This window comes from Ursus maritimus, unplaced genomic scaffold, assembly GCF_017311325.1.
Source record: "Ursus maritimus isolate PB19 unplaced genomic scaffold, ASM1731132v1 scaffold_19, whole genome shotgun sequence".
Lineage (NCBI taxonomy): Eukaryota > Metazoa > Chordata > Mammalia > Carnivora > Ursidae > Ursus > Ursus maritimus.
The window spans coordinates 741,638-768,335 of NW_024424341.1; the positions used below are offsets into that span (position 1 = coordinate 741,638).

The following is a 26,698-nucleotide window of genomic DNA, read 5'->3' on the forward strand; positions in this document are numbered from 1 at the left end:
CCCACCCCATCTCTGCCCTGGACAGAAGACTCTGGGGTGCCCGGACTGCCCCAGCCCCCACCCCATCTCTGCCCTGGACAGAAGACTCTGGGGTGCCCGGACTGCCCCAGCCCCCACCCCATCTCTGCCCTGGACAGAAGACTCTGGGGTGCCCGGACTGCCCCCTCCTACCTGTCTTGAACCAGCCATCCCAGGTGAAGGCATGTCTCGTTTCTTCTGGTTTGTCCCAGTACTCTCGGAACACAGATGGCCCCCTGACCAAGAGCTCCCCTTCCTTCTCCTTGAACCCTGGGGTCACCTGCAGCATCGGAGAGAGCACACACCTCTCAGGATGGGGGGCTCCACCTGCCTTCCTCGTGACCCCCCAAACGACCACACCCTCTTCCGAAATTAGACACTTTGTAGAAATGATTCAACAATGCTTCTTTCAACACTGGAACGCAATCAGGCGGCATGGTGTGGTGTGGGTCCCGCCACGGCGGGGAGCTGTGTGTCACGGTGTCCGTCCTCTAGACTCGAAGTCAGGAGCCACTGACCCACGTCACCGTCGGGGCCTGGCTGGATTCGAGCTGCCCATCCACTTCTCAAAGCTGTGCTCCCAGCATCGATGACTCTGTCTTCCGGGTGCTTCCCGCACGAAGCACAGCACACGGGCGGTTTGGGGGAGGCGTGGGCTCCCACAGCTGCCGGGGCTGCAGCAGCAACGTCTCAAGCGACTCCCGTGGGGCCTTCCGGAGTCAGTCACTCTGCCTGGTGAGAAGGAGGCTGACCACCAGCCAAGCAAGAGAGGACGGCTTTGGGGGTCGGCCCAGGTGCAGGACAGAGCGGCACCCAGATCACGGGGTCCCGGGAAGCAGGGGGTTCGCTCCTCTGTTGTGACCACAGCGCAGGGCAGGGCGGAGGCTGGGTTTTACAAGAAACCGAGCAGGACTTCAGTGAAGCCAGAGAAAGGAGGCACAGAGCACCGTGCACCTCAGGAGGCCCCGTGGGAAGCCATCATCAGACAGAGCAAGGTGACTGAACGGAGGCCAGGACACTCCGTTCTGACTCATCAGGTCCCACCTGGAATGATCTTATTCTGGGGAAGAACCATCCCCCTTTAAAAAAACAAAACAAAACCAGAGACCCTTTGAAAAAGGCTGTCAAACTGTCGGACGCATTTGTCTGAGGCCTGGACACAGTCCACACTTCCAAGGCCAACGCGGCAGGTGGGTGCCCAGAGCCTGTCCTGCATGAGCAGCTCTCCGCTGACGCTCCAGCCCACTTCCCACGCTTGGGGCCCAGCCAGGCACCCGCCATCCAGCCCACCTGGAGGAGGCCCGTTTGTCTTCCAGCCAAACCAGTTTATTTGAACTTCACCCATTTTCCCCCTGCTGCCCTTTATCTGATTCCACTGCCAAGGTCAGACTGTCTTCTCACCAGAGACGGGGGACCTACTTCCAAGCATCAGCCTCGAATCCCAATCCAGTGACAGTAACGTTCAGGGGGCGCCTGGGTGGCTCAGTCCGTTAACTGACTGCCTTTGGCTTGGGTCATGGTCTCAGGGTCCTGGGATCCAGCCCCGCATTGGACTCCCTGCTCTGATGGGAGCCTGCTTCTCCCTGCCTCTGCCCCTCCCTCTGCTTGTGCTCTCTCTCTCAAATAAATAAAAATCTTAAAAAAAAAAAAGTTCAGGATGGAGGGAAAGACAGAGACACTTGCAGATAAAGAAAAAACAAGAGAACTTGTGGCCAGCAGACCTCATCTAAAAGAATTCCCAGAGAACGTTCTTCAGACAGAAGGGAAATGACGCCAGAAGGAAACAGAAAACTCAGAAATGAAACAAAACCAAGAAAATCAGTAAGTATCCCAGTGAATAAAACTGACCACTCTGTTCCTCATGAGTTCTTTAGAACAACTTGGAAGGTGGGAAGCAAACGCAGTAACACCGTCTAACATTCCACACGACAACCAGGCCACACAGGGAGAAGGCAGCGACCCACCCAGCGGTAGTCAGCCTCTCGACCCTGCTCCTGGGCCATCTGTGCCCCTCCTGTGAAATCCAGCTCTAGCAAGAGTCCCCCACCGTGGTACCCGCTCACCCGCAAATCTGGTATCACCCCCAGGTGACATCTGATCACCCCGGCCTGCCCTCAGCAGAGATCTTGCCAGGTCGGTGTAGCCAGACTCCCCACTCAGCCCTGATGTGTCCCTTCAACAAGTGCTCACCCACTGACCCCACCTGCTGCCTGGGAGTGCATCTCCACTGGCCGTGCTGCATTCAGTCGTGAAGCCCTGCTGCGGGGGCCCTACAGTTACCCCGATGGTCCTGGATAGAGTCCACCTCCCCACCTGCGACAAGGGTCGCTGAGTGTTCTTCTCTCTGACTGCAGGAGTTCTAGCTCCTCTGGGAACGGTAAGTGCTGAGTCCAAGTAGGGTTCAAAAAGTGAAGTATACACGTTGTAGTCCCTAGAACAACCAAAAACTGTACAAAACCACATGGTCAAAAACTCAACAGGCAAATGAAAACATAAGATTAAAGAACGAGTCCAGAGAGGCAGCAACGGCGGCTGAGCGGAACCGAGGGAACAAAGCACGAGGCCGTAACGAACGGCGGGAGCCCAAGTTCAACCATCAGGTTACATGTAAATACAGCACTAAACACACCAATCAAAAGCTTGCCGACCGGACTGGAAAACATGATCCGACCCCATCCCGTCTGCAAGAAACTCACTTCTGGTGCAGTTACACAGGCGGGGAGAAGCAACGGGATGAGACCACGTAGACCACGGAACACCAATCAGAACAAACTACACCGACTACAGCCTTAGTAACACCAGCAAAACCAACGTAAGAGCAAAGCGCGTTACAAGCTGCGTCACCTGACGACAGGACGGTCAGGTCACCAGGAAGACATAACAATTATAAACATGCATTCACCAAGTGAGAGACTTGCAAAACACAACTGCAAAAATCCAAAAGCAGAAGCAGACAGTTACGGTGGGGGAGTCACACCCCCCGCTTTGTGCCAGAACCGACCAGACGCTCAGGGACCAGCGAGGCGAGCACCATACTCAACCAAAATTCACCCGAGATGCGTTAGATGACCTGAATAGTCCTATAACCATTAAAGAAAACGAATTAATAGTTAAAATCTTCCAAAAAAGAAGCCCCCAGGTGCAGATGGCTTCATTGGTAAATTCTACCCAACATTTCAGTAAGCATGTAATACCAATTACACGCAGTCTCCTCCAGAAAGCAGAAGAGGAGAGAATAACTCCAACTCATTTTATGATGCTAGCATTACCCTGATACCCAAACAAGACAAAAAAGCACAACAGAAGGAACCCTCAGAGACAGACATCCTCAGGAAATGCTAGCAGACCCAATCCAGCGCATGTGAAGTAAACGATATGCCACAAGCAAGTGGGGTTTGTCCCAGGAATGTGAGGCAATTCAATACTAGAAAATCAACCAAGGTGATCTACTGTACTGGCAGCCTAATGAGGAAAAATCAGTCGATGTAAAAAAAAGCATTTGCAAATATTTCATCCAGGGGCACCTGGGTGGCTCAGTCAGTAAGCATCCAAGTCTTGATTTTGGCTCAGGTCATGATCTCGGGGTTGTAAGACTGAGCCCCGTGTCGGGTTCCACGCTCAGCACAGAGTCTGCTTAAGATTCTCTCTCCCTCTGCCCCTGCCCTTCCTCTAAAAAAAAAAAAAAAATTCATCCATTCATGATAAGAACGCAGCATATCATAAGTAGAATGGAATCTACGAAAAGCCTACAGCTGATGTCGTATTGAATACGTTTCCCATTCAACCTCACACTGGAAATCCTCATCAGGGCAATTAAGGCAAGAAGAGGAAATGAAAACATACAGACTGAAAAGGAGGAAATAAAACTGTTCCTACTTGGATGATTATTGATATAAAAACTCCTAGAAAACCTACAAAAATACCTTCTAAAACTAAAAAGAGAATTTAACAAGATTACTAAAGGATACGAAACCAATACACTAAAGTTGATGGTACTTCTATATGCCAGCAATGCACAGTTCAAAAACAAACAGAAAACTCCACACCGACAATAACTGAAAAAGAAAGAAAGGAGGAAGACAGCAGGAAGGGGAGAGCAGAGAAGAGGGACATCTGGTTACAAGTGTAGCGGGACACAAAACACACGCCCAAGCAACCAAAGTGGGTGCAGAGGCATACCATGTTCATGGACCAGTAGACTCAGCACAGAGAAGACATTAATTCTCCCTAAACTGATTTATAGAGTTAATGCCCTTTTATTTAAAAAATATTTTTTAAAGATTTATTTATTTGACAGGGAGAGAGTGAGCAAGTGAGCGCACAGAGAGGGAGGCAGAGGGAGAAGCAGGCTCCCCACTGAGCAGGGAGCCCGACATGGGGCTCGATCCCAGGACCCCGGGGACCATGACCTGAGCCAACAGCAGATGCTTAACCGACTGAGCCACCCATGCACCCCAGATTTAATGCAATTTTGATCAAGATCCCAAGAGAACTTTTTATAGATATAGACAAGCTATTTATAAAATTGGTATGGCAGGTGGGGTGCCTGGGTGGCTCGGGTCATGATCTCGGGGTCCTGGGATCGAGCCCCACATCGGGCTCTCTGCTCAGCAGGGAGTCTGCTTCTCCCTCTCCCTCTGGCCCGCTGCTCCTGCTCTCTCTCTCAAATAAATAAAACCTTTTAAAAACTGGCATGGCAGACAGAATAAGGAGAATACCTGGAACCACTGTGAAGGAGAAGAAGAGAACTGGTGCATAACGCCACTGTTCCGAGACTCACCGTAAAGCCACCGTAGTTAAGACTGGCATTAGCAGAGACACAGATACACAGACCAATGGAGAACATGTCACAGCGTTTGGACTCTGCTGAAATATGTAGCACCCATCACAGGTTCAATACCATAAAGACAGACACTTCTACCAATCCTCATTCCTGCACAGATTTGCCAGAGTCTCTGGTCTAGAGAAAGCAAGTACCAAGTCACTAAGATATGCCATCACTTTCTTTATGCCAAAAAAAAAAAAAAAGACAAACCATTTTTCCTTTCTTCAGGGAGAGAGAAAGGTCACCAGCAAAGTGAAGCTCTAAAGACACCAGCTTACGTTTCTGACTCAGCAAACAGACCGTGGGACAGCAGAGTCCATTGATTCTGGTCATTGATATTTATAAATTTTAGAGACAAGGGTGGAGGGGCGATCAAGAGTGAAGATAAGCCAGCAGATGGGGCACAGTCTGAGGAGAGTAGTAGCAGAGAAACAAGTAATGTAAAACAGCACATGACAATAAACAGTCACCTACAGCAAAATGCGTCACCTGCATCACTAGGCCACAGCGGAGCCGGGAGCCCTGCAGGGGTCTCTGCTGTGAGTCCTTCGACCTACTCAGAACTGACACCCCACATCTGCTGGGATGAGAGCAGGGCTGGGCAGGTGTGCAGCGAGGCCCACACCTGGTGCTCTGGGGACCCCAACTGTGCCCAAGGACACTCGGTGCAGGCTGGATGGGCGCAGAGCCAGACCCAGGTGCCCGGCAGACACGCACAACGCTGCTTCCCACACTGCAGCCAACAGCCTGGGCTGCTCTCACAGGGGACACCTGTCTTTGGGTGTGCACCCCTGCACGAGGAGCCCCCAGCTGACTCCGCCCAGGGGCTGTGCTAGAGAACTTAGAGCGCTGCAGTGCAGACTTCCTCATCTGAAAGCAGCCTGAATGCCTTCTCTATCAGTAGCAGGCGTTGCTGGAAAGCCCCCTGGCTCCTGACCAAGTTCTTGATAACCTGGAGAGGAAGGCCTGGTGGAAGGAGGTGTAGGAAGGCAAGCAGGAAGGCTGTGGGCCAATGCGCCTGTGGGGCCCCCCTTGGCTGTGGGCTCCCGCCGTGTCCTGATGAATGGAGGCCTCCCCCTGTGCTGCTCACTTCTCAGGCCTCAGGATATGGGTTGGACTGGAAGGATCTGGACATTCACGCACGGATGAGGCCCATGGCAGGAAGGAGCACGCCTTTCAAGGGTGTCTGGGGGCAGGCTCTGGTTGTCGGGAACAGGGAGGCACAGGGCAGCGAAGTGCTTGCAGACGTTCATGGGGCACATAAGGGCCACTGGCCTTCCTCTTCCTTGTGAAGCTTCCCCATTTGGGGCAGTGCCACCTCGCACCTGGTCCTTGCTAGGGAAGGGGGTAAACCCACCGCATCCCAAGAGACAAGAGACGCATGGCTGATGACAGTCTGCTGTTTGTCCGAGGTGAGTGCCTCTGTGGGGGCAGTTCGGCTGCCCCACCCGTCGCAGGGCCAGAGCACGTCCAGCCCCACAGCACTCCGCCCCCAGTCCTGGCCCGGCCGTGCGTCTCGTGCAGCAGTTGGCAGCACGCAGCCGCGACAGATGGCAGTGACAGGCAGGGGTGGGAGAAGATGCGGGAGGGGAGTCCAGGAGATGCTGGTGGCCGTCGGGAGGAGAGAACCGAGCAGGCTGCTGTCCAGAGTGACAGCTTGCATATGGATCAAAAACAAGATAATTAATTTTTAAGGGGAAATAAAGAGAAGCAGAGCTCGCTGCGGCTGCCCTGCTCCAGCCCGAACCCCACACGCAGTGTCTGCGCATCTTCAGCCAGAGAAGATGTTTCCATGTGAAGGCCAGCAGGTCACACTCAGCTGTGGAGCCATCTGTCTCCTGACGGACCCTGTTGCTGCTGGCGAGTGCCTGGCTCTCTTCAAATTGAACACTGTGATAGTAAGTAAACGGATGGAGACAGTGTGTGACGTGCGCGTGTGACGTGCGCGTGTGACGTGCGCGTGGGTTTAAAGGTGGAGCCGGAGGGCAGCACATGAAAGATGCACCACAGCAAAGCCACTGGGTCCCGTGGGCAGACGTGGCACTCACCACGGCCCAGCGGGGGATGACACGGAAGCAGACAAACCCGTTAAGGTGCAGGGGGAAGCCTGTCCAGGCAGGGGGGAGGGGAACCTGCGCTTCAGCACCCCGAGTCCTACCGGACAGAGCGGCGGGACTCAGGAGGCACGAGCACAGAGCTGTGCATGGTGGGGACAATTGGGTGCCCCCGGGCTGTTGGCCATGTTACCAACCAGCCACAGCCAGGACAACCACGTGATGCGGACATGGATGAGATGTGATGGTTTCACCACACGAGGACCAACAGTGGGAGCCCAGACTGTGCCCTACAGGGCGCACACGTGTGTCCCCCCAGACGCGATGAGAGCCTGGCACAAGTGAGCTACCCTCCTGAGCTGTCAAGGCCTTTCTCGGACTCAGGCACCACCCTGCCACCACGGCCACTGGGAGCCACAGGCACTGCCCTGCCGCCACGGCCACTGGGAGCCACAGGCACTGCCCTGTTGCCACGGCCACGGGAGCCACAGACACTGCCCCACGGCCACGGGGAGCCACAGGCACATGCTCCTCTTCCCTCCTGCTCCGGGCCTGTGAGAGCAAACGTGGATTCTCCCTGCTGTCTGGGAAGTACCACTTGGCCCAGCCACCCCTCTGCTCCTGTCCTCCCCAGGGGCTCCCCTCTGCAGGGCAGAGCCCCCAGAGCCCCTTGGCCACTCACTCCTGATTCCCAGTGCTGGGTTCTAGCCAGAGAAGCACCAAGGGCTCCCAGGCTGCAGAGGTCTGGGGGACACCTTGCCCCGCGCTGCCTCTGGGTGCCATCACTGCCGACACCCATCTCTGGACCCCGGTGGCTCCATGGGACACTGCGTCCAGCCCAGAGTGAGGCTCCCTGCCTGCCAGTTAGATGAAAGGAGGAAGGCATGGGAGAACCCAAGTCCCACAGCAGGTTGGCCCACAGGAGGGTCTCAGGGAAGGTCTCCTGGGCACCTCTGTGCTCCCCACTCACTGTCAGCACCCAGCACACTCCTGGTCAGGTGTCCCTGTGCCTCTCTGAGAAGTGTGGACATCACGCCTGTCACTCAGGCCTACGGTGGCATTGCCAAGGTCTGGGTCCCCCTCACTGTGGGGAAGAGCGAAGGTGCCACCTGAGCCCAGATGGAACCTGCGTGAAGGCCGTGCACCTGACGTCGCTTGGTCAACAGACAAGAGGAATGCTCGGTGGTGGGTGAGAGATCCCAAGGATATGACACGAGCCATCCCGCACCCCGGTTGTGCGAGGGACACCCACTGGCGCTGGAGGGCTGGGGGTGGAGCGCCAGGGCGCACACAGAGAGGGCAGGGCATGTGGACGGCAGGTGGGTCTGCGTGAGGGGGACAGACACTGCCAGCTGTTCCTCGTACTCTTAGTTTGCCAACTTTTCTGGAAGTTTGAGATTATTTCCAACTAAAACCCGAAAAGAACTAAGAAACTGTCTTTAGCCATCCTGCGTCAGTCCTCACGAGTCCGGGCTGTACTAAGAATTCCGGTGTCACAGGAGGACTGGAGGGTTTGCCTGGCAAACCCTGTTCCCAGAGAGGGCGTCCACCTTGAAGCAACGTGTTCCAAGGCCTTGGAAGCAGGGCAGAGCCTGGCTTTGGGGCGGTCATCCCTCTACAGCACCTCACCACACGTGGCTCCTCCTCATTAGTGACCGAGGTCCCCAACGAGACCCGTCAACTCGATTCCACTGTGACACACCACAAAAACGACACAAACACGCTTTCTTCAGGACAGCCTGAGCCTGCTCGGGGTTCATGCACACTCCATGGCGCCGACGGGCTCCCGGGAAAGACACAGGTCGTGAGCGGCTCTCGTGGTGGGGGGAGCCAGAGAGAAGCTGCCCAAGGGCCACTCTCCCTCCACAAGGTCCCAGGGGTGACAGTGAGAACTGTCTGAGTCCCCGCTCTGAAAGGACAGAGGGAGGGAGATGCAGAGTAAGCATGGCCCTCGCAGTAGCACGCACAGGGCCCAGAGTCCCGTGGTCCAGACGTGGGGTTGGTAACTCAAGCCATGGCTGGTGGTTCCTGCAAGCAGGACCGCAGGAGACAGGGCAGCCTCCCGGGTCACAGGGCTGCACACGGGGCCGTGGACCCTGAGGCCTGCGTACGGGAAGCACGGCGGCCTCTGACCTGCATGTGGTCGAGGCAGCTCTGTTCTGGATGGTCACAGATTCCTTGACCAAGCTGGGAATGTTCTCGAACATGCCATCAGGAACACTGAATCCCCCGTCTTCACATTTGGACAATCAGAGGTATATGCACGCTGCACCCTCTGGGGAGGAGGGACTCTGGCTCCCTCAACCCCCAGGGCCACCCTTGGGACACACTTCCTTCTGTCTGTCAAGGGCCAGGGTGGCCAGATCTTATCTGAGGTGCATTCCAGCACAGAGCTCTCTTCAGAGCGAGACAAGTGAAGACGGACAAGGAGCACCCTCAGGTGGGCGGGCTGCCTGCACTCCAGCTGCGAAGCAGTTAGAGTTCATTGCAATTTTAGGGGGACATGCTCCCTGGGTGTGCCTGGAGGCCAAGTCGTCAGGGGAAGGGCACCCGGAGGACGCAGAGGCTGGTGACTGACCCACACACCCTGACTGACCAGGGTCCCCTGAACTCTCCACCGGCCAACCCTGACCCAGCAAATAGGCTGGGTGTCCCCGGGGGGAGGCAGCTCGTCACTGCACGGACGGCTGGACCGCCGGGCGCTGGCGCAGGTGACCGGGGTATGAGCAGGTCCCCGAGGAGGCAGAGGGGCTGCAGGACGCAGGCTGTGAGCCAGAAGACGATTTCAAGGTGTGGCCGAGGCCGACGGCCCGTACCGGCCGTGTTGAGGCAAGAGCCCAGGCAGAGGGCAGTCAGGGAGCAGCAGCTGCGGCTCAGGAGCTCAAGGCTGTCCTGGAGAGAGGCGGGCGTCAGCCCGAGGGCAGCCTGGACTCTGCCCGCACACCGGTCACAACCGGGGAGGAGAGGCCTCGGGAGCCCGGGGAGGGGCCTCGGGCTGGCCCACACAGGGGCCCAGGTGAGGTCTTCTTGGGCAGACGGAACACCTCCTTTTTGACGTCACTGAACATTATCGTAGGATTACATCTAAAAGCACCCCATTCCACCCATTCCTCGACCCCCCACTTCAGACACGGACACCGAGACCACAGGTGAGGCCAATGCTGAACGGGAATGCCGGGGCTGCAGGGAGAGAGAAGCTGCCCACATCTCTTAACAGAGATCACCAACATGGGGCGTCTCGTCTGCGTGTAGGCTGTAGACAAAGTAATCTCCTTTTAAATCAAAATTCCAGCTCCCGCCAACGCCAAAGTCTTCTGCAATTCCCATTCACTTATGATCAGCAAATTGTAACTGTTAGAATCTTACTGAAGTAAGACGGTAACATTCCTTCTCCTCCTGCTTCCCCCTTGTTAACTTAGAGCAACAGCGAGAGCCACCGATTCCAGCGGCTGGGGCAACCTTCATTTTCAGGGCCCTGTGAGACACCATACTGGCCTCGCAAGGCTCTTGGAGCTGGCCACACCTGCCCTGGGTTCACTGAGTGCAGACGGCCCCGCCAGCACATATTTCTAACCAGATGGCACCTACAGCAACCTCCGTTTTCACAAGGGCTGTCCTGAGGCTGTCATCGCCCACCTCGCAGTGTCCCCTGTGGATGGAGCATGGCGGGCAGTGGGGCAGAGCACTGGCAGGCAACTGCCCACACGGCCACAGTGCCTGGAAACACGGCCAGCCACCACCTCTGCTGTCCAGGAGGAGCCATCCCTGCACGGTGGGGGCTCCCTTCCCAAGCAGACACCCTCACCCTCTGTGGCTGGCCTGCTGGGCAGTCGTGACTGCGTGCTGCCCGCATGCTGCCTGCTGGGCACAGAGAGCGGCCCACCTGTGTCTCCTTTTCATTTCCTTCCGCGTGGAGCACATAGGGGCAGCCCTCCTTCTTCGGGTTTTCTGAGACAATGCGCACCTCGACGCCTGGCAGCGGGGTCCCCACGGAACCTGCAGAGGAGGGAGGAGAGGGCTGCAGAGAACGCAGGAGAACCCGGTACAGCCGCCCACAGCCCGCGAGGCCTGACTCCGGACGCTCCAGAGCTCCGTCATGCTGCGGAGGCTCTCGGCGCCCCGGCTGGAGGCTGGGGCCGCTGCCGCCTCCCCGCTAGCAGCTGGCTATGCAGTACGGGCCCAGGTGACGGTGCGCTGTCCCTGGGGGGCACTGAGGACCATCTGCGCACAGCAGGCCCAAGAGGGACGGAGCTGGCAGGTGGAGCATGCCACCAGCATTCTGGTTCACTTATTAGGCACCCATGGTTTGCTCAGTGTGTTTGCCCCACCTGAAGCAGGTGGAGCGGCCTGCTGTGCCCCGTGGCCCCAAGGCCACCCTAACACAGGACCAACGGGGCAGAGGTCCCGATACCAAACGCTCAGCGTCTGTGAGGACTCGCATCAACGCGTCAGGCCCTTTACTTTAAGCACTAGAATCAGTGAGGGTTTGTCATGGGACTACTGCCCGGCTGGCTGACTCTACAAGTCAGCATCTGCTCGGGATTCTGGGACCCAAACTCCGGGGAAGGTCAGCTACATGGGCCTCGTGCTGCTAGAATGGCGCTGCACTGTCCTTGTGGCTTGTGGCCCGTGTTCTGTATCTGAGGTCCGGGGGGTGAGGTCAGGGCCGTAACCAGAGGGCTCTCGGCTGTCCCACACCCTGGTGGCCTCACGCCTCCACTCCGGTCAGGAGCCCGTGTCCTTGCCGGGTGGAAACACACCCACCAGCTCCCTCCCATCCTCTGTCTTCTTGCTTTGCTTCAAAAGATGTTAAAGATCAAACTTAAATCTAGACGAGCTATACTTAATCATCACAAAACACACAACTTGTGCCATTTTGCGCATTCGCAACCTGGGCAACCGTCATTGCCATCTAGTTCCAGAACTTTCCATCACCCAAAAGGAAACCGGAGCCCTCAGCAGCCCATCTAGCCCCCTCCCCTCGCCCCCCATCCCCTGCCCGCTCCGGACTTTTCCTATGGAGCCTGGGACACGAGCCATCCCCAGTCCTCTGGCGGTGCGTCTGCTTGCAGCCCGTGGCCGCACAGGCACCAGGACACTTGAGACGCCAGCCAGGAAGCGAGGGAGTTTCATCCCTGGTGTGCGAACGAGACACGGAGACCAGATGCAAGAACTGGCCTGTGAACCCGGCCCCCTGAGCCCCGCTTCTGGCCTGGCTCAGCACAGGCCAGTGAAGACCAGATGCCACTCCACATGTGGTCTAGACACGCTTTCCAGGTGACTGTGAGATCCTTTCCTTTTCTAGATTAAATAAATGGACCCTTTCCTTCTGGATTCTTTTCAGCGACAAGCTTAACTCCTCCATTGTGTGCACTGCTCTCCCCAGGCCTCGGGCCTGTGCGGAAGGGCTGACAGGCACGCGGCTCGGCGGCGGGCCAGGGCCACAGTTCTGCCAGCGGTGGTGCCGAGCCAGGCCAGGGTCCGAGGTCCTCACACTGCTCCCAGCTGCCGGTGCAGTATGGCCGGACCTCTGCGGGCTGACCTCGGTGTCGGCCCCCAGTGGCCACAGCGTGTGGTCGTGACTCACGACAAAACATGTGCATTAAAGCCACAGCAGAGGTTCCAGGGAGAAAGCAGATGGAGCGCAGCAGAGGGAGGCCAGTGCAGGCCGCGGGGCCGCCAGGAGGGTGCTCAGGCCGCGCCGACACGACCAGCCCCACTGGCTGCGCAGTGCGGCCACGGGCCTTGGGGCGCACACCACGCTCCCGTGTCCCTGACCAGGTGACGGTTTCCTGCAGCCACACCCGGGTGAGAAAACATCGGATGCTGTCGTCAGCCGACTGGCGACCTCCTAAGGCTGGTCAGCTGCTGCTTCAGGTGCCCGCTGGGCACAGAATCCCTCGAATACTCCGCAAGCCATCAGGAGGAATGATTACTGGTCAACCTCAATACGGCATCGTTAGCAGGACCCCCGCCTCGCTCAGAAATAAAAGCTGGCTTTTCCTCCCCTTTCCTGCCAAGTTCTGCAGCAGTGTGACCCCTGCTCGGCCCGAGCCCTCCCAGTGCCTCCTCCTGAAGGATGACCCCTGCTCTCACGCTCCCCACCTGGACGGAAGGAAGCAGAGGCTCCCTCCAGGCCCTGGGGCCGCAGGGGAGGTGTGTGGCCCCTGCTGCCTCCGACCACCTGCAGTGGCTGCTGGAGAGGGCCAGGGGCTCGACCGGACGCTGCCCTCCCCAGCTGACCCACAACCGTCTGCTTGGCTACAGATCGGAGCCTCCCACGACTCCCTCACCTCGGGCTCAACAACTCGCTAGAGCAGCTCACAGAACTCAGCAAAGCACTGTGCTCACTACCAGCACCTTCCTTGGAAGGACACGACTCAGCAGATGGACGAGATGCCCGGGAAGGGGGTGTCCCCGAGCTCCCCGGCCCCCAGGGCTCCACCCCCCGGCACCTCTTCTGCGCATCAGCGTCCTTAGGCTTTTTATGGAGGTCCCACAACGGACAAAGCCATGGACACCAACTCAGCAGGCAGCCCCTCCCCCCCAGAGGTTCACCCCTCCAATCTCCCGGTTGGTTCAGCCCCAAGGGGCTTTCCCAAGGTCGTCTCATTAGCACAGACTCAGGTGTCCGGGAAGGGGCTTCTGTGAATCACTAAGACCCCTTCATGGCTCCGGTCACCTAGGAAATTCCCAAGGTTCCAGGACCTCTGTGACAGGTGTGGAGGCAAAGACCAAATATGTATTTCTTACCAGAAGAGGGTCCTATAACCGTCCTCCTCAATTCGAGAACACCAGCCTCCCCACCCACTGTGCTCCTCCCCTCCTCTCATTCCACTGCTTTCTCCTTCTTTTAAAAAAGGAAGAAACCCTCTTCCCAGGTTCCTCCTGCCCCTCTCTGGCCTTTCCTCCATCTCAAAAGTGAACACCGCCAGCCATTAAGATCTGTAACGGAAGCGCTGACGGAATCTTAATTAATTACAGCATCAGACACAAGAATACGACTAAAATCTCTAGGCAGAGACAATGACTCCACTTTCACGGGCCAGAGGTACTGCAGGGTGAGGTCTACCCAGGGAAGACGCTGCAGTCTGCACGGTCAGCCACGGAACCCAAACCACGTCCACCCCGCCTGAGCTGGCCAGGCAGAGCAGGGTCCACCAGCAGCAGCCGCCTCCTGCCCCCCGGGGAGAACACCCCCTCCTATGTCCACCTGGGCAGCAGGCTGGCCACAGTCAGAAGTGCGTGTCCTTCTTCTGCATCTCTTTAAAACTGCTGTCGGCTCTTCCCAGATAACAGTAATTGGCCTGTGGCTCTGTCCAGCACCTAGGGAGGGAGGCGGCAATACGGCTGGTCCCGAGAGGACGGAAACAGGCTGATAAGGTCCTGGAGCTCCTGTCAGCGCTCCACGGAGCTGCTGTAGGCGCCATGAGCGCCTCTGATCTCCACCTCCAATTAGAGCGTGATTAGGCCCAGCAGCTCCAGGCCATGAATTATTCATCTCCCTTCATGGTAGCAGCCAGGGATGCTGAGAAGGAACAGCTGGAAGATCTGACCCAGAGCCTGACACGTGACAAACGACCTCTTCGCGCAGCAAGTCCCTCTCTCAAGGATGGCCTTGCCCTGTGTGCCTCATTACCTTTGGAGGACCTTTAAAAACGGACCCTGGTGGTCACTGCTGCGACCATGAGAGCAACACTCAGAGGGCACGCGGGCAGCAGGAAGGAAGGGGCCGACCTGAAGGACCCTGGGCTGGAAGCAGGTGTGGAGCCTGGGGGTGGTCGGCCATGTCCCACGCGCACTGTGAGCCCAGCCCAGGCGTTGAGGCTCACGGACAAGACCCAAAAGTGCCAAGGAAAGTCCTCAACCAGGTTTCTCCAGAAACGATGCCACTTTGCTTTTTTCCAAACCGAAGAACTAGCATTGCACTCGACTGCTGGCGGCCTGCTTTGCAGACGAGGTCACCGGTATCTGATCCTGAGGTGGGAAGAGCGACTGTCCCCGCCGGTGCCCTTGAGGGCGGGTGAGAGCTGCAGCCACCATCTAAGACTCAAGAATTTCTGCCCGATGAGCTTTGGGGTTCAGAGCCTTTGCGTTCTACCTTCCTCATGGGGGGGCTGGAAAAGGCCAGGTCAGCTGGGGACCCTTGCGTGACCTCTCTCCAGGGTGGCGCTTTTCCCACTCACCTGGGGGTTCTCCCTCCACCACCCGGGGTGAGTCCCCAGCTAGGCCTCCCTTGTGCCTGCCATCCTGTCCTGGCTCCTGGTCTTGGCTCTAGGCCTTGTGTCTGCTCTTCTAATGAAGGCCCAGAAGGTTCCCCATGCATCTCTGTGCCCCTCTCTCTTCCCCCAAACTGGGCCATGCTGCTGTGCTCCCGGCAAAGCAGCGTCCCAGTGCAACAGTATGAATGTCCGCTCGGTCACACGCCGGGCATGCAGACCCGGACAGCTTGTGTGGTTGCCTCAAGCCTCTGTCAACGGGGTAAGGTCACCCCCACATCAGGGGCTGCTCTGGACACAGTGTGGCCGCTTCTGGGGGAGACCACCAACCCCACCCTGGGTACTGACCCACGAGAAATAAAGGCGCATGTTTGCAGAGAAGCTGCACACGAACGTTTCCAACAGCTGCACCGGTAACCGTCCCAAACCAGACACAACCCAGTGTCCTTCGGCAGGGGAGCAGGCTAAGAAACAGTGGCCTGTCCAGACCGTGGAATCCTACTCAGCCAGGGAAAGGAACCCACGTCCCCACGGACGAGCCTCAGACACGTTCCGCTAAAGGACCCAAAAGGCCACATCCTGTAGGATTCATTGTACGACATTCCAGAAAAGGCACAAGAAGAGAAAGCAGGTGCACACCTGCCTGGCCTGGCGTGGGGGAGATGCAGAGGGCGTAGAAGGGGAGGGTCGGAGCCGTTAGACCCTTCCGGTCTCGAGTGTGTGGTCAGCTACGTGTTTTCAAAACCTCACGGAACTGAATGTGGGAAGGGTGAACTTGACCGTATGTGCAAGACACACGGACACAGGGATATAATCACAGAGCCAGAGTTGTTTTGCTATGACTTCTAAATGGCCCGTCTCCTGTGTTTCGGACCCGCGGGAGGGACTGTCTCATGAAGCCTGGGAGAGCGGCGACAACAGAGCAGGGCACATCCACACCTTAGACCTGGCTCTGCTGGCAGATTCCCTGCTAAGGAGCCAGGACGTGAAAGTCTGAGTTAAAGTCAGTGGAACGTCTTAGAGAAGGCTGGACGGTAAGCCCAGGGCAGGAAGCCCTGTCTGCAGCAGACGGTCATCCAGACACGTGGAGGGCCCCGTCACCCGCTGCCCCTTCACCCTACATGGCTCCGGGTCCCCAGACGGGAGGCTCCGGCCAGTGGCCTCCTTGGTCTGCACGGAAGCAGCGCCCGCCCCAGGAGGCACTCTGCTGAGCACAGGGATCCTGGTTCTTCCCATTCTTCCCACTTGTCACCTGGGAAGGACCCTGGTATCGAGAACACCTTTCTGTCCCACCCCTGACCGGCCACTTGGGAGAAACATGAGCCCACGGGGGACAGGCCACAGCTGCCTGGCTGGCGCCCCAAGAAAGTTCTCTGGCCCCGCAGGGCAGCGTCTTCCCTGGCCCAGCCCAGCGGATGGCTCGGGGCGGAGGGAGAGGACACAGCCGGCCGGTGCTGCTCGTACCTGGCACGCGAGTGGCGGTCAGGGGGTTGGACAGGGCCATGCCGGTCTCCGTCATCCCGTAGCGCTCCAGCAGCGTGTGGCCTGTGATGCTCTGCCACTTCTCCAGCACAGGCAGGGGCAGGGCGGCCGACCCCGAGACCATCAACCTAGCAGCACAACACAGGCAGCCTTAGCGTCTCGGAGGCGGCCCTTGTCCAGTGGCAAAAACCAGACACGCTCAGCAGTCTGCGTTCAACACCAGTATCCTCACGCTCGCGCTCACGACAAGAACGCCAGCCGGGACTACACTGTAACTCTGTTCTTTTAAAGAATTTGTTGGGTGCACCTTACAGTAAGACACGTCTTTAAAAGGAACAGGTACCCGAGGTAAAATAAAAATTTTAGGGTCTTTGGAGGCATTCTTTGCACACGACTAGCACGCTGTCTATAAACAGCCCTAAATCACAGCAATAAGAGTAAGAATTTGGTTTGTGGACACACTGCTTCTGGGTCTGGGGAGCAGGAGAGGAGACAGCCCACAGCCGAGCGCCGCTGCAGCCGACGGGCTTGCGGGGGTGACGCCTGTCACATCAGCATGACGCACACAAGAGTGCCCCGTCCACGCCGGCCAGGCAGCTCGCTCCGTGTGCCAAGAAAGGCTGTGCCTGCCTCCGACGGCGTGTCCCATGTCTCTGGTCCCATGAAAACCCACCAAGCCACCCACTCGGGTGTGCACTCTCTCCGGGCTCAGACTTGCATGAAAATCTGTGTCTGCAGGGTTGTGAGAGAAAGCAGAACAAGCCTCACGCCACGGAAGGACCCGGAAGACCCAGCGCATGTGTCAGGAAGGGTGTTCGTCAGCGGGCCTGGGAGGGACACGGCAGGGCAGGGGTGGGGGTGCTCTGCGGGGCAGGGGGCTCGAGGGCCAGAACGAATGGGAGCGAGCCCTCGTCCTTCTGACTGGACCACAAGACAGATGGAGACAGACTGACAGACAGATGTGCCTGGACAGACTCAAGAAAGAGAATACGCATGGACACGCAGAAAACACCAACAGCTCATTATATGCTTTAAAGGGGGTGGAAAATACTGCTTCCTAAAACTTGGGACTGTTTTGCTAAATATATGTGATATTAGTTGATCTTTAAGGCTTTCTGGGCAGGAGTGCGGACTGTCTCCATTTACCTAATTTTCTCTTCACAAACCGCACGGACAAAATCCTGGACGTGAGGCTGGGTGAAATGTCTGTCATAATAATCCATCAGCTTGGCGTAGATCGTAGGCACTGCCATGAAGACATTGATCCGTGGAGTTTCACAACCTAAGAGCTTTTCCCAAACCTAGAAAGGAAGACGGAGGGATACGGGGACAGTGAGAAAACACGTACACGCTCAGACACGCAGACACGCCCGGCTCCCACGCGGCTCTTTAGACAGAGACCACTCCCTCCCTTCAGCTTTAAGGGCCCGGACGCAGCCCCCACTACAAGGCGTGTCACTTGGGTGACACGGTCTCTGGCCGTTCCCGTGGGAGTGCCCTGTGCCGGGGACACTGGTGTCCGGCTGCAGGGTGACCTGTGAGGAGGGACAGCCCCGCAGGGAGAGAGCAGGGGCACGGCTCCGGCCTCGGACCTGCTGTCAGGAGAGAGGGCGCACCTCACACTCTCCCAAGTGACACCTGCGAGCCTGAGGGTCAGCACGGGGCCAGCTGGCAGGCACGCAGAGACAGCGAACGCACGACCGTCCGGTTGTGTCAGAAAAAGCCACGTGAATTTTGTATTCCGTTTGGTAACTGATCTTCCTCACCGCGCCCTGCTGGCTGCAGGGCTCGAGTGTTACCCCCGTCCTCAAGGAAAGCTGGCACGGCCCCTCATTCTGTGGTGTCTTCGCCACAGCGCTGCCGGGTCAGCTCCGGTCAGGATGCGCACAGACTGAGCCTCGGCACCCCGGACACACACAGACCTTGCCCCGTGGCGTTCGAGGGGCCAGTCCCACACACCCCGACCCCTAAGTGGAGGGGCCGCATGGAGGGCAAGAGTATCTCTCCAGCGAAATAATACCATTCTTTAAAAGACAAGAGCCAGCACCCCCCACATGGCAAAGCATGTGGGGAAACAGGAAAAGGTGACCCATAATTGGGGAGAAAAAGTCAACAGAAGCAGACCCTCGGAAGATCCAGATGTTGGAATTATCAGACAAGGGATTCAAGGTAATTATAACAAACAGGCCCATGGATTTTAGGAGAAAAGATGAACAAAATGCGGGAAACTCAAGGATTTCATTGGAGAAGTGGAAATACAAAAAAGAACCATTACAAAACAGGAGACGTATTGTCTGAAGTCGTGAATTCACTGGACAGACACAGAAGAAAGCGCAGAAGCAGTCAGACACGGGCTCACGGAGGAGGTCCACGCCGGAGGGGGCAGGACAAGACAGTAGACGGAGCAGAGTGGGCAACGTGTGGATGTCCGAGGAAGCACCAGTACAACACAGCTGTGGGCCTGGCAGGGACACCCCACGTCCGTGGCCGGCGGCCTCACCACGGACCACACGGCATGTCTTCCCCACCCGAGCTGCAGCGTCAATGCACTCCCCCCAGAATCGCAGTAAGTGCTGGCTGCGGAAACTGACACGCTGACCCAGCACTCCACGGAAGGGCAAAGACCTAAAGAGCCCAAACGAGTGCGAAAGGGAGAGCGTGGAGGACACACACCCCGCATCACTGGAATTTGCTCTGAAACAGGAGTGACCAGTGCAGCGCAGGACGGGTATAAGACCAGACCCCCAGGTCAACGGACCGACTAGAGCCCAGAAATCAACCAACACATGCACAGCCCCCTGTGTGTCTGTTTATAAACATTCCACGTATTTATTTATTTATCTTGGAGGGGGAGAGAGAGTGCAAGCGAGCATGAGGGGAGGGGCAGAGGGAGAGGGAGAAGCAGGCTCCCTGCTGAGTGCGGGGCTCAATCCCAGGACTCTGAGATCACGACCTGAGCTGAAACGAACAGTCAGACACTCAGCCGACTGAGCCACCCAGCACCCTGTGGCCAATTGGTTTTTGACAAAAGAGAGCCCTCACTTCAGCTGGGGAAAGAATAATCTTTTTAACAGATGGCACTGAGACAACTGAACACACACCTGCAAAAAGATGCATTTTACATCTTCGCCACATACAGAAATTAACACAAACTGAATCAGAGACTTAAATGCATGAGTTCAAACTGTAAAACTTCTAGGAAAAAATCTACACGATCTTGGTGAGGAAAGATTTCTCAGATATCACACCAAAAGCATGATCTATGAAATGAACTCATAGAGTGGATTTTGTCAAAACTAAATATGTGTGTTTCAGAAGATACCATTAAGAAAATGAAGAGACAAGCCAGACTGGGAGAAAATATTTGCAAACCATCTATCTGATGAAAGACTTATATCCAGAATATACAAAGAACGCTTACAACTCAGTAAGATAAATAACCCAACGTGAAAATGGGCAAAAGCTCTAAATAGTTCATCGAGGAAGACAGATGGATGCAAATGAGACCATGAAAAAATGCTCAACATCACTGGTCATTAAGGAAATGCAAATCGAGGGGCACCTGGGTGGCACAGTCGGCTGAGCATCCGACTCTTCCTTCTGGCTCAGGTCGTGATCTCAGGGTCGTGGGAGTGAGCCCTGCGTTGGGCTCTGGGCTCAGTGTGGAATCTGCTCCAGATTCTTCCTACCTCTGCCCCTCCCTGTTCATACACTCTCTATCTCTAATAAATAATCTTTAAAAATAAAAGGAAATGCAAATTGAAACCACAGTAGATCTCACCTTGCATCTTCCAGAATGACCATTACAGTAACTTAACAGCAGTAAGGGCTGGCGCTGACGTGGAGAGACTAGGGTCCTTGCACACCACTGGAGAGAATGTAAACAACCCAATGTGGAAAACAGTTTGGCAGTTTCTTAAAATACGAAACATAAACTTGCCCCACAATCTGACAATTCAATTCCTGCGTAACTCTGTAAGGTAAATGAAAGCATGTCTACACAAGGATTTGGGTGCAAATTTTCACAGCAGCATCATTCTTAACAGACAAAAACCGGAAGCAACCCACAGCCCTTCAGAGGGCTTGGGGGCAAACGGAGCATGTGCAGCCACACAACGGATGCTCTTCAGGATCAGGGAAAGCAAACACCGCCCCACATGCTACAACACGGGTGGAACTCAGACATGTTTGGCAGAAGGAAGGAAGCCAGACATAAAACACTGCAAGTTGTATGACTCCGTGTACATGCAGCGTCCAGGAAAGGGACTGTGCAGAGACAGAGGCCGATGGTGGTCACCAGGGATGGCGGGAGAGCAGGGAGTGAGACAACAGCGGACAACTCTAGACTTATGAAGAATCACTGAATCATTTACAGTAGTGACTTTCACAGTATGTGAATTACATCTCGACAGAGCTGTAAGAAAGACACAATGCGAACACTCAAGAGAAACAAGCTGGGAGACTGGCGAGCGGAGCCAAGAGGGGCACAGCTGAGAGAAGCACACGGGGCGCGCCACAGAAGGAAAGGCCTGTCAATCACCGTAGAAGTCACGGAGTCCTGACTGCTTAAAGCAACAATGGTGATGACGCATCGTGAAGATAAAGGAAGGAATAAAGAACAGAGGTCAAAGACACAAAAAGCACAGGTGCATTAGAGAAAAGCCACAGACACACAGTGAGCACGGGAACAGAAGGGAAACATAAACCACCCATGTCAGAGCTAAAGGAGACATCACCACAGATCCCAGAGCACTGAGAGCACAAGGAGAGAACTTATGAATTACAACGAATTTCACAATTGTGATGAATTGGAGAACTTCTTTAAAAACGAAAACTTACCAAAACTGACACAAGAAACAAAATACAAATATTAGAAGTCTTGTAAGCGTTAAAGAAATTGAACCCTTAATTAAAAGCCTTCCTGGAGAGGTCTGGGCCGGATGGGTTCCACGGTGAGCTCGAGCAAACACTCAGGGGAAGAACAGTCTCAGCCTCACAGCAACCTGCCCAGGGAGAAGCCCTTCACAAGGGGAGCACTGCCCCGACACAGGAGCCTAGCAAGGAGGTCACGAGAGAGCTACAGACTTCATTCCTCATAAACACACATGCAAAAGCCTAAGCAAAGTACCAGCAAATAAAATCTAGCAATATATAAAAGGACAATACATCCCAACCTTAGCAAGTCTGCTGCAGGGCTGCAAGGCGAGGAAGCCAGAAACATGAAAGACTTTGATCAGTGTAAGTAACCGCATTAGCAGACTACAGGGGGAAACAGATAAGTAATAAATAAATAAAGGGGTAGATGCCATGTGACCATCACAGTAGACACGCCGTCTGAAACACTCTACCCCTCTAAGAGCTCTCAGCAGACAAGGAGGCGCTGGGTACGTCCTCGAGCTGATCTACGCATCCACAAAACCAACAGCTAGCATCACCTTAACGGTAAATGTTAATGCTTTCCCCGAGACTGTGAGTCAGTCAATGATGTCCACACCATCACCGCTTCCCAATCAGTGTTACGGAAGTAAAAATTCTCTGTATCACAAGGCACTGTTAAAAAAGACACTGGTTTGTGAAACGAAAACCAGACTGGAGAAAGATTCACAATGTGTAATTCTGACAAAGGCCTCTTACCCAGATTATATAAAGAACACCTACAGATCAATAACAAAAAGATAGCTCAATTTAAAAAGCTCTTTGACCAATAAGCACACGAAAAAGTGTTCAAGAGAAACGCAAATTTTATGACAAAAGTGAGGCAGCACTGCACACGCAGGGGGGTGGCTGAGATGTAAACACCCCAACAATGAGCATTGCCTGGGGTGGAACTCTGCCTCCCTCGTCACTGCTGACAGAAGCAAAGAACAGAAGCCAGAGTTCGGTCGTGTCTCATAAAGTCAAACACACACGAGTCCATGACCCGGTTATTCGATCCTGGGCAGGGGGTAATGAAAACTTATGTCTGCAAAAAGAGTTCCATGGAACATTCCTGGCAGCTTTACTCATAAAGCCAAAATGGAAACCACCCAAATGTCTACCATCAGGAAAACAGATGAACAGCAGTGGGACCCTTGGTGATGAGAAGGAATTAACTGTTGTCACGTGAACATGGATAAATCCCAAAGATGTTATGGGGACAGCAGTGAGACAAGGAGTACAGTCGCTGTGGGCCCGTCACAGGCAAGGCTCAGAAACAGATCAGCTGCTCTAGAGCAATAAAACGCGACCAGGTGGCTGTCTCCAGCGCAGCGGCTCGAAGGAGGAACGGCGGACCTTCCGGCTGGCTGGGAACGCTTTATACCCTGCCCTGGTGTGCCCCACACACGCACATTCACCACAACACGGTGAACTACACACTGAGATCTGTGAGTCGCACTGCATGTGCAGCACGTCTCAAGAAAAGTAAGCGGGAGCACACGGCCACACTCCGCACACCCTCACGTGGCTGGAAGTCATGTGACAACGCCTAGTGTGGGTGAGGATATGGCACAACCTCACTGCTGGGGGATAAAACACACAGCCGCCTCGGAGAAGTCTTCTACAGTCTCACCACAATTAAAGCTGCGTCTGGCACTGGTACAGACCCAGCACAGGCGTCTAGAAAGATCCCTATGGGACTGTCCACGGCAGCTTTGTGCAGAATGTCCCCCAAACTGGAAACAACCCCGTGTCCTTGAGTGGCAGCGGGGATAAGCAGTGGAACACAACGCAGCACACAGATCAAGTGACAAGCCACGCAGCGCGAACACATCTCCGTGCAGCGTGATGAGCTCAAGAGCACCCGGGAGCACGTGCTGTCGAGTCCATTCACTTGGCAGCTCCTGGCTCAGGGTCGTTCTGGTTTCAGCTGGAAACATCTGTGTCAGGAGTCGTTTGAAAGGAATCCCAGATACCAGATGACTTCTGCATCTCTCAAAGCTAAGGATGCTTTTTCTTCGAGTTGTGACGGCTCCATCCTCACAGGGAGTACCGAGCAAGAACGGCAGGTGTCTTGTCTCCGGCAGTGCCCTCACTGCCAGGGCTGCCCACGTCACCAGTGTGTCGGGATTCAATCCGCACGCTGCCCCTCCTTCTACTTGGTGCAGACCCCACCTGGGTGGCCTCACCTGCAGGCTCCCCCCTGTGTTTCCCCAGCATTTTCTGTTTAAGAAATCAGGCTGTGGGATCTGGAGACTTGGCAAAATCTATCCCTGCACACTGTGTCCCAATGGTGTCATTTAACGTGTTTCCCTATCCCCTGTATTTCCTGAGAACTGGTGGCTGGATTGAGAGATGAGATTCAGGGTTTCTGTTTTGTTGTGGGGTGGGGAGCGTCCCAGTGGTGGATGTCGTCCTGCAGGGGCACCTGCTGTCCGCACGCGCTGACTCACTGCCTAGAGCTGTTAGTGCTCAGGGTCTGTCCAGCGGGGACGTTCACTCCCACTGACGATAATTTACACACATTCGGTTGTACGTGTATCAGGCACGCGGCGTCTGCCTCTGTCTGTGACTCACGTGTGCAGCTGTCTGCACCCAGATGAAGACGGATGACATTCTCATCACCCCGGAAGGTCTTCTCCTGCCTCAGTGCCCCACCCCCCGCACCCACCAGAGCTGATGCTGGCCCGGCTCTGTCACTGTGCGTGCAGTCCACGTACTCCTCGTGGGAATGGACTCGACAGCACATGCTCCCCGGTGCTCTTCAGCTCATCGCACTGCACTGAGATGTGTTCGAGCTGCGTGGCTTGTCACTTGGTCTTTGTGTTGCCGCGTTGTGTTCCACCGCTTATCCCTGCGCCACTCAAGGACACGGGGTTGTTTCCAGTTTGGGGGACACTACGTTCTTCGCTCTCGCGGGTGTCTCAGACATAACCTACTTCAAAGAGTTTTAAGACCTGATGAAGGGTTAGATTAGGTTATCTCTCTAAAGGCCCCTAACACTGGTTTTGTACAACTCTTTCCAGGCAAAGAAGTGAACTAGTAATTATCAGCAACATATTAAGAATTGATTCAGTCAACATCTGGGATGACGGAAAAAGTTCACTTAGGTGAACACGACCCCACTCTCTTATTACTGAGCAGAGAAACGAGCAGCGAAGATAAAACATGGGTGTGGCGAGCTCCTGCAATCCACACTTCCTTCTGCTGCCGAGGGGAGGAGAAGCAGACCCAACGGCTCCAAACCACCGTGGAGCAGCAAGCCCAGCAAGGACAGGACATCCGTGGGACAGGACACCTGACCGGGCCCTCACAGCCCAGGCGTGACCATGACTTTGACCCGCAGCTCTGTCTCCCTCACACACCACGGCACTGATCTGAACTAAACCTGCAGGTCCCTTTCAAGCTCTGGAATGCAGATTTGCTGGAAATTCTGGCTGGCCTCCTACTTCCCACCAGCTTGTAAAGAAACGTGGGTCTCCCAGACTGGCACTGCCTGTCCCTGGGGAAGGTGTGGCCTTGGGAGAAGGGCAGCTGAAACGAGTGTGGCTGTCCTGATCCGGCCAAGGAGAAGCTGGCCGATCCCACGTGGCACTTACACGTGTGGCTCACCTGTGCGCAGACCCTGCCAGCCCTCAGCCGGATGAGCCCTGACAACACCCTCACCTTGGCCAGACCTCATTCTGCCCACCAAGGGCTCGCCTAGTACCAGGAGCACTTGGACAACAGGACACACAACAGGACAGACTCCTAGTTCCCAGGGGAGGCACCATGGAGGGGTTCCTCCCTCACAGGCTGCCTGGCATGAGAGAACAGAGGAAAGGCCCCATGAGCTGTCCATCCACTCTGGGGTGCCGTGGTCCTGGCCAGGCCTCCTCTCCTGGCGGTACACGTGGTCCCCAGGCTTTGCACACAAGGCTAAAGAAAGGATGGGGCAGGTGGTCAGCCAAATGAAGGGTGCTGACCGGTCCTCCCGTCCTCCAGGCTGGCATCTGACCCCAGCACACAGGTGACATCTATCCAGATGCAACCTCCTGAGGACGCCTGTCTTGGAATTCACCCAAGTCAGCAAAGGGGGCGGCTGCTGTCCTGAAACACGACCTTTCCAACAGCAGCGTCTCCTCCACACTGTCCCAACTCATCTGTGAACTAAAAATCGTACATCTGGGGATTCCGTGCAGAAAACCAGCCTCCCCAGGCCCTGCCTTTACTAGCAAAGTACTTCTGGGCAGCCAGACCGCAGAGCCCTGCTTCTCCGCGAGCTGTCCCGGCAGATTAGGCTGCACACAGGAACCCCCGCGAGCTTAAAACTTACTGAGTCGGGGTGCCGCCCACCACGATGCCGCTGGGTGTGAGGGGTCCAGGCCTCTGTTACTCGCACCCCCGCCCTTGGGCCCCGCCGTGTCGCCAGGGCTGGAGAGCGGGGTCCGTCCCAGGACTGCAGGACTGCTAGGCAGGTGGGGGACTGCAGGGAACGCCGCACCAGCTTAAAGCAGTGGCCCCAAGGATCAAACCATCACTCATTTTTTGGTAACCCTAAACAACACAGAAAGCAGTTCTTGTGTTTTGAGGTGCACCAGCCAGAAGTGGGCAATGAGGACACAGCTCCTGCAGTCTGTGTGCACACCCCGCCCTAGAGGCCCCCACACTGTGGCTCCGACACGAGGCCTGCGTGAGTGTCACGGCTCTGCTCCCCCTCCCCCAACTCTGCAGACACCTGGACACACATTCTGCCCGAAGTCACTAACCCACCCTCACCAAGATGACAATTTCTCAGATCCCAGAATGAACTTGGTCTGGGGCCAAGTCTCCTGGGCCAGCATGTTTACCCCAGGGAAACAGTGTCCTGGGCAGGGGTGGTGATCCCAGCAGCCTGCCTGGCTGAGCCCCGACCCCACGTGACCGGGGTTCTGGGGAGCACCCTCCTGCCTCATGTGGCTGGCAGGTCCCCAGCAGGTCCCACGGCCCCACCTTGATTTAGTGCCTTTGGCAGAAATCGCCCCGTCCATAAGAGGCGGTGATCCTGGGGGTTCGGCCAGAGGGAGTCCACGGAGACACGGGAGAGACACAGCCTCACCAACAGCCACTTTGTTCTTCAGGCTGCGACGGCAGGCAGCTGGCCCACCCACCTTCCCGCCTGCCCTCACGTCACTGCCATCTCACTGGTCCCCATCACAGGGTGC

General features: G+C 55.9%; 1 protein-coding gene across 3 annotated transcripts in view; it reads right to left on the reverse strand.

Annotated features, from left to right (window-relative positions):
* The window catches only part of ACSF3 (acyl-CoA synthetase family member 3), a 53,525-nt gene that overhangs the window by 15,240 nt on the left and 11,587 nt on the right, over positions 1-26,698 (reverse strand). For all 3 annotated transcript variants that reach the window (XM_040633161.1, XM_040633162.1, XM_040633160.1), the window contains 4 exons: positions 17,745-17,899; positions 16,581-16,726; positions 10,781-10,893; positions 172-298 (listed from right to left, as the gene is read on the reverse strand). In XM_040633161.1, coding sequence (XP_040489095.1) covers positions 172-298; positions 10,781-10,893; positions 16,581-16,726; positions 17,745-17,899 — 541 coding nt within the window. The remainder of the gene's footprint in view (positions 1-171; positions 299-10,780; positions 10,894-16,580; positions 16,727-17,744; positions 17,900-26,698) is intronic.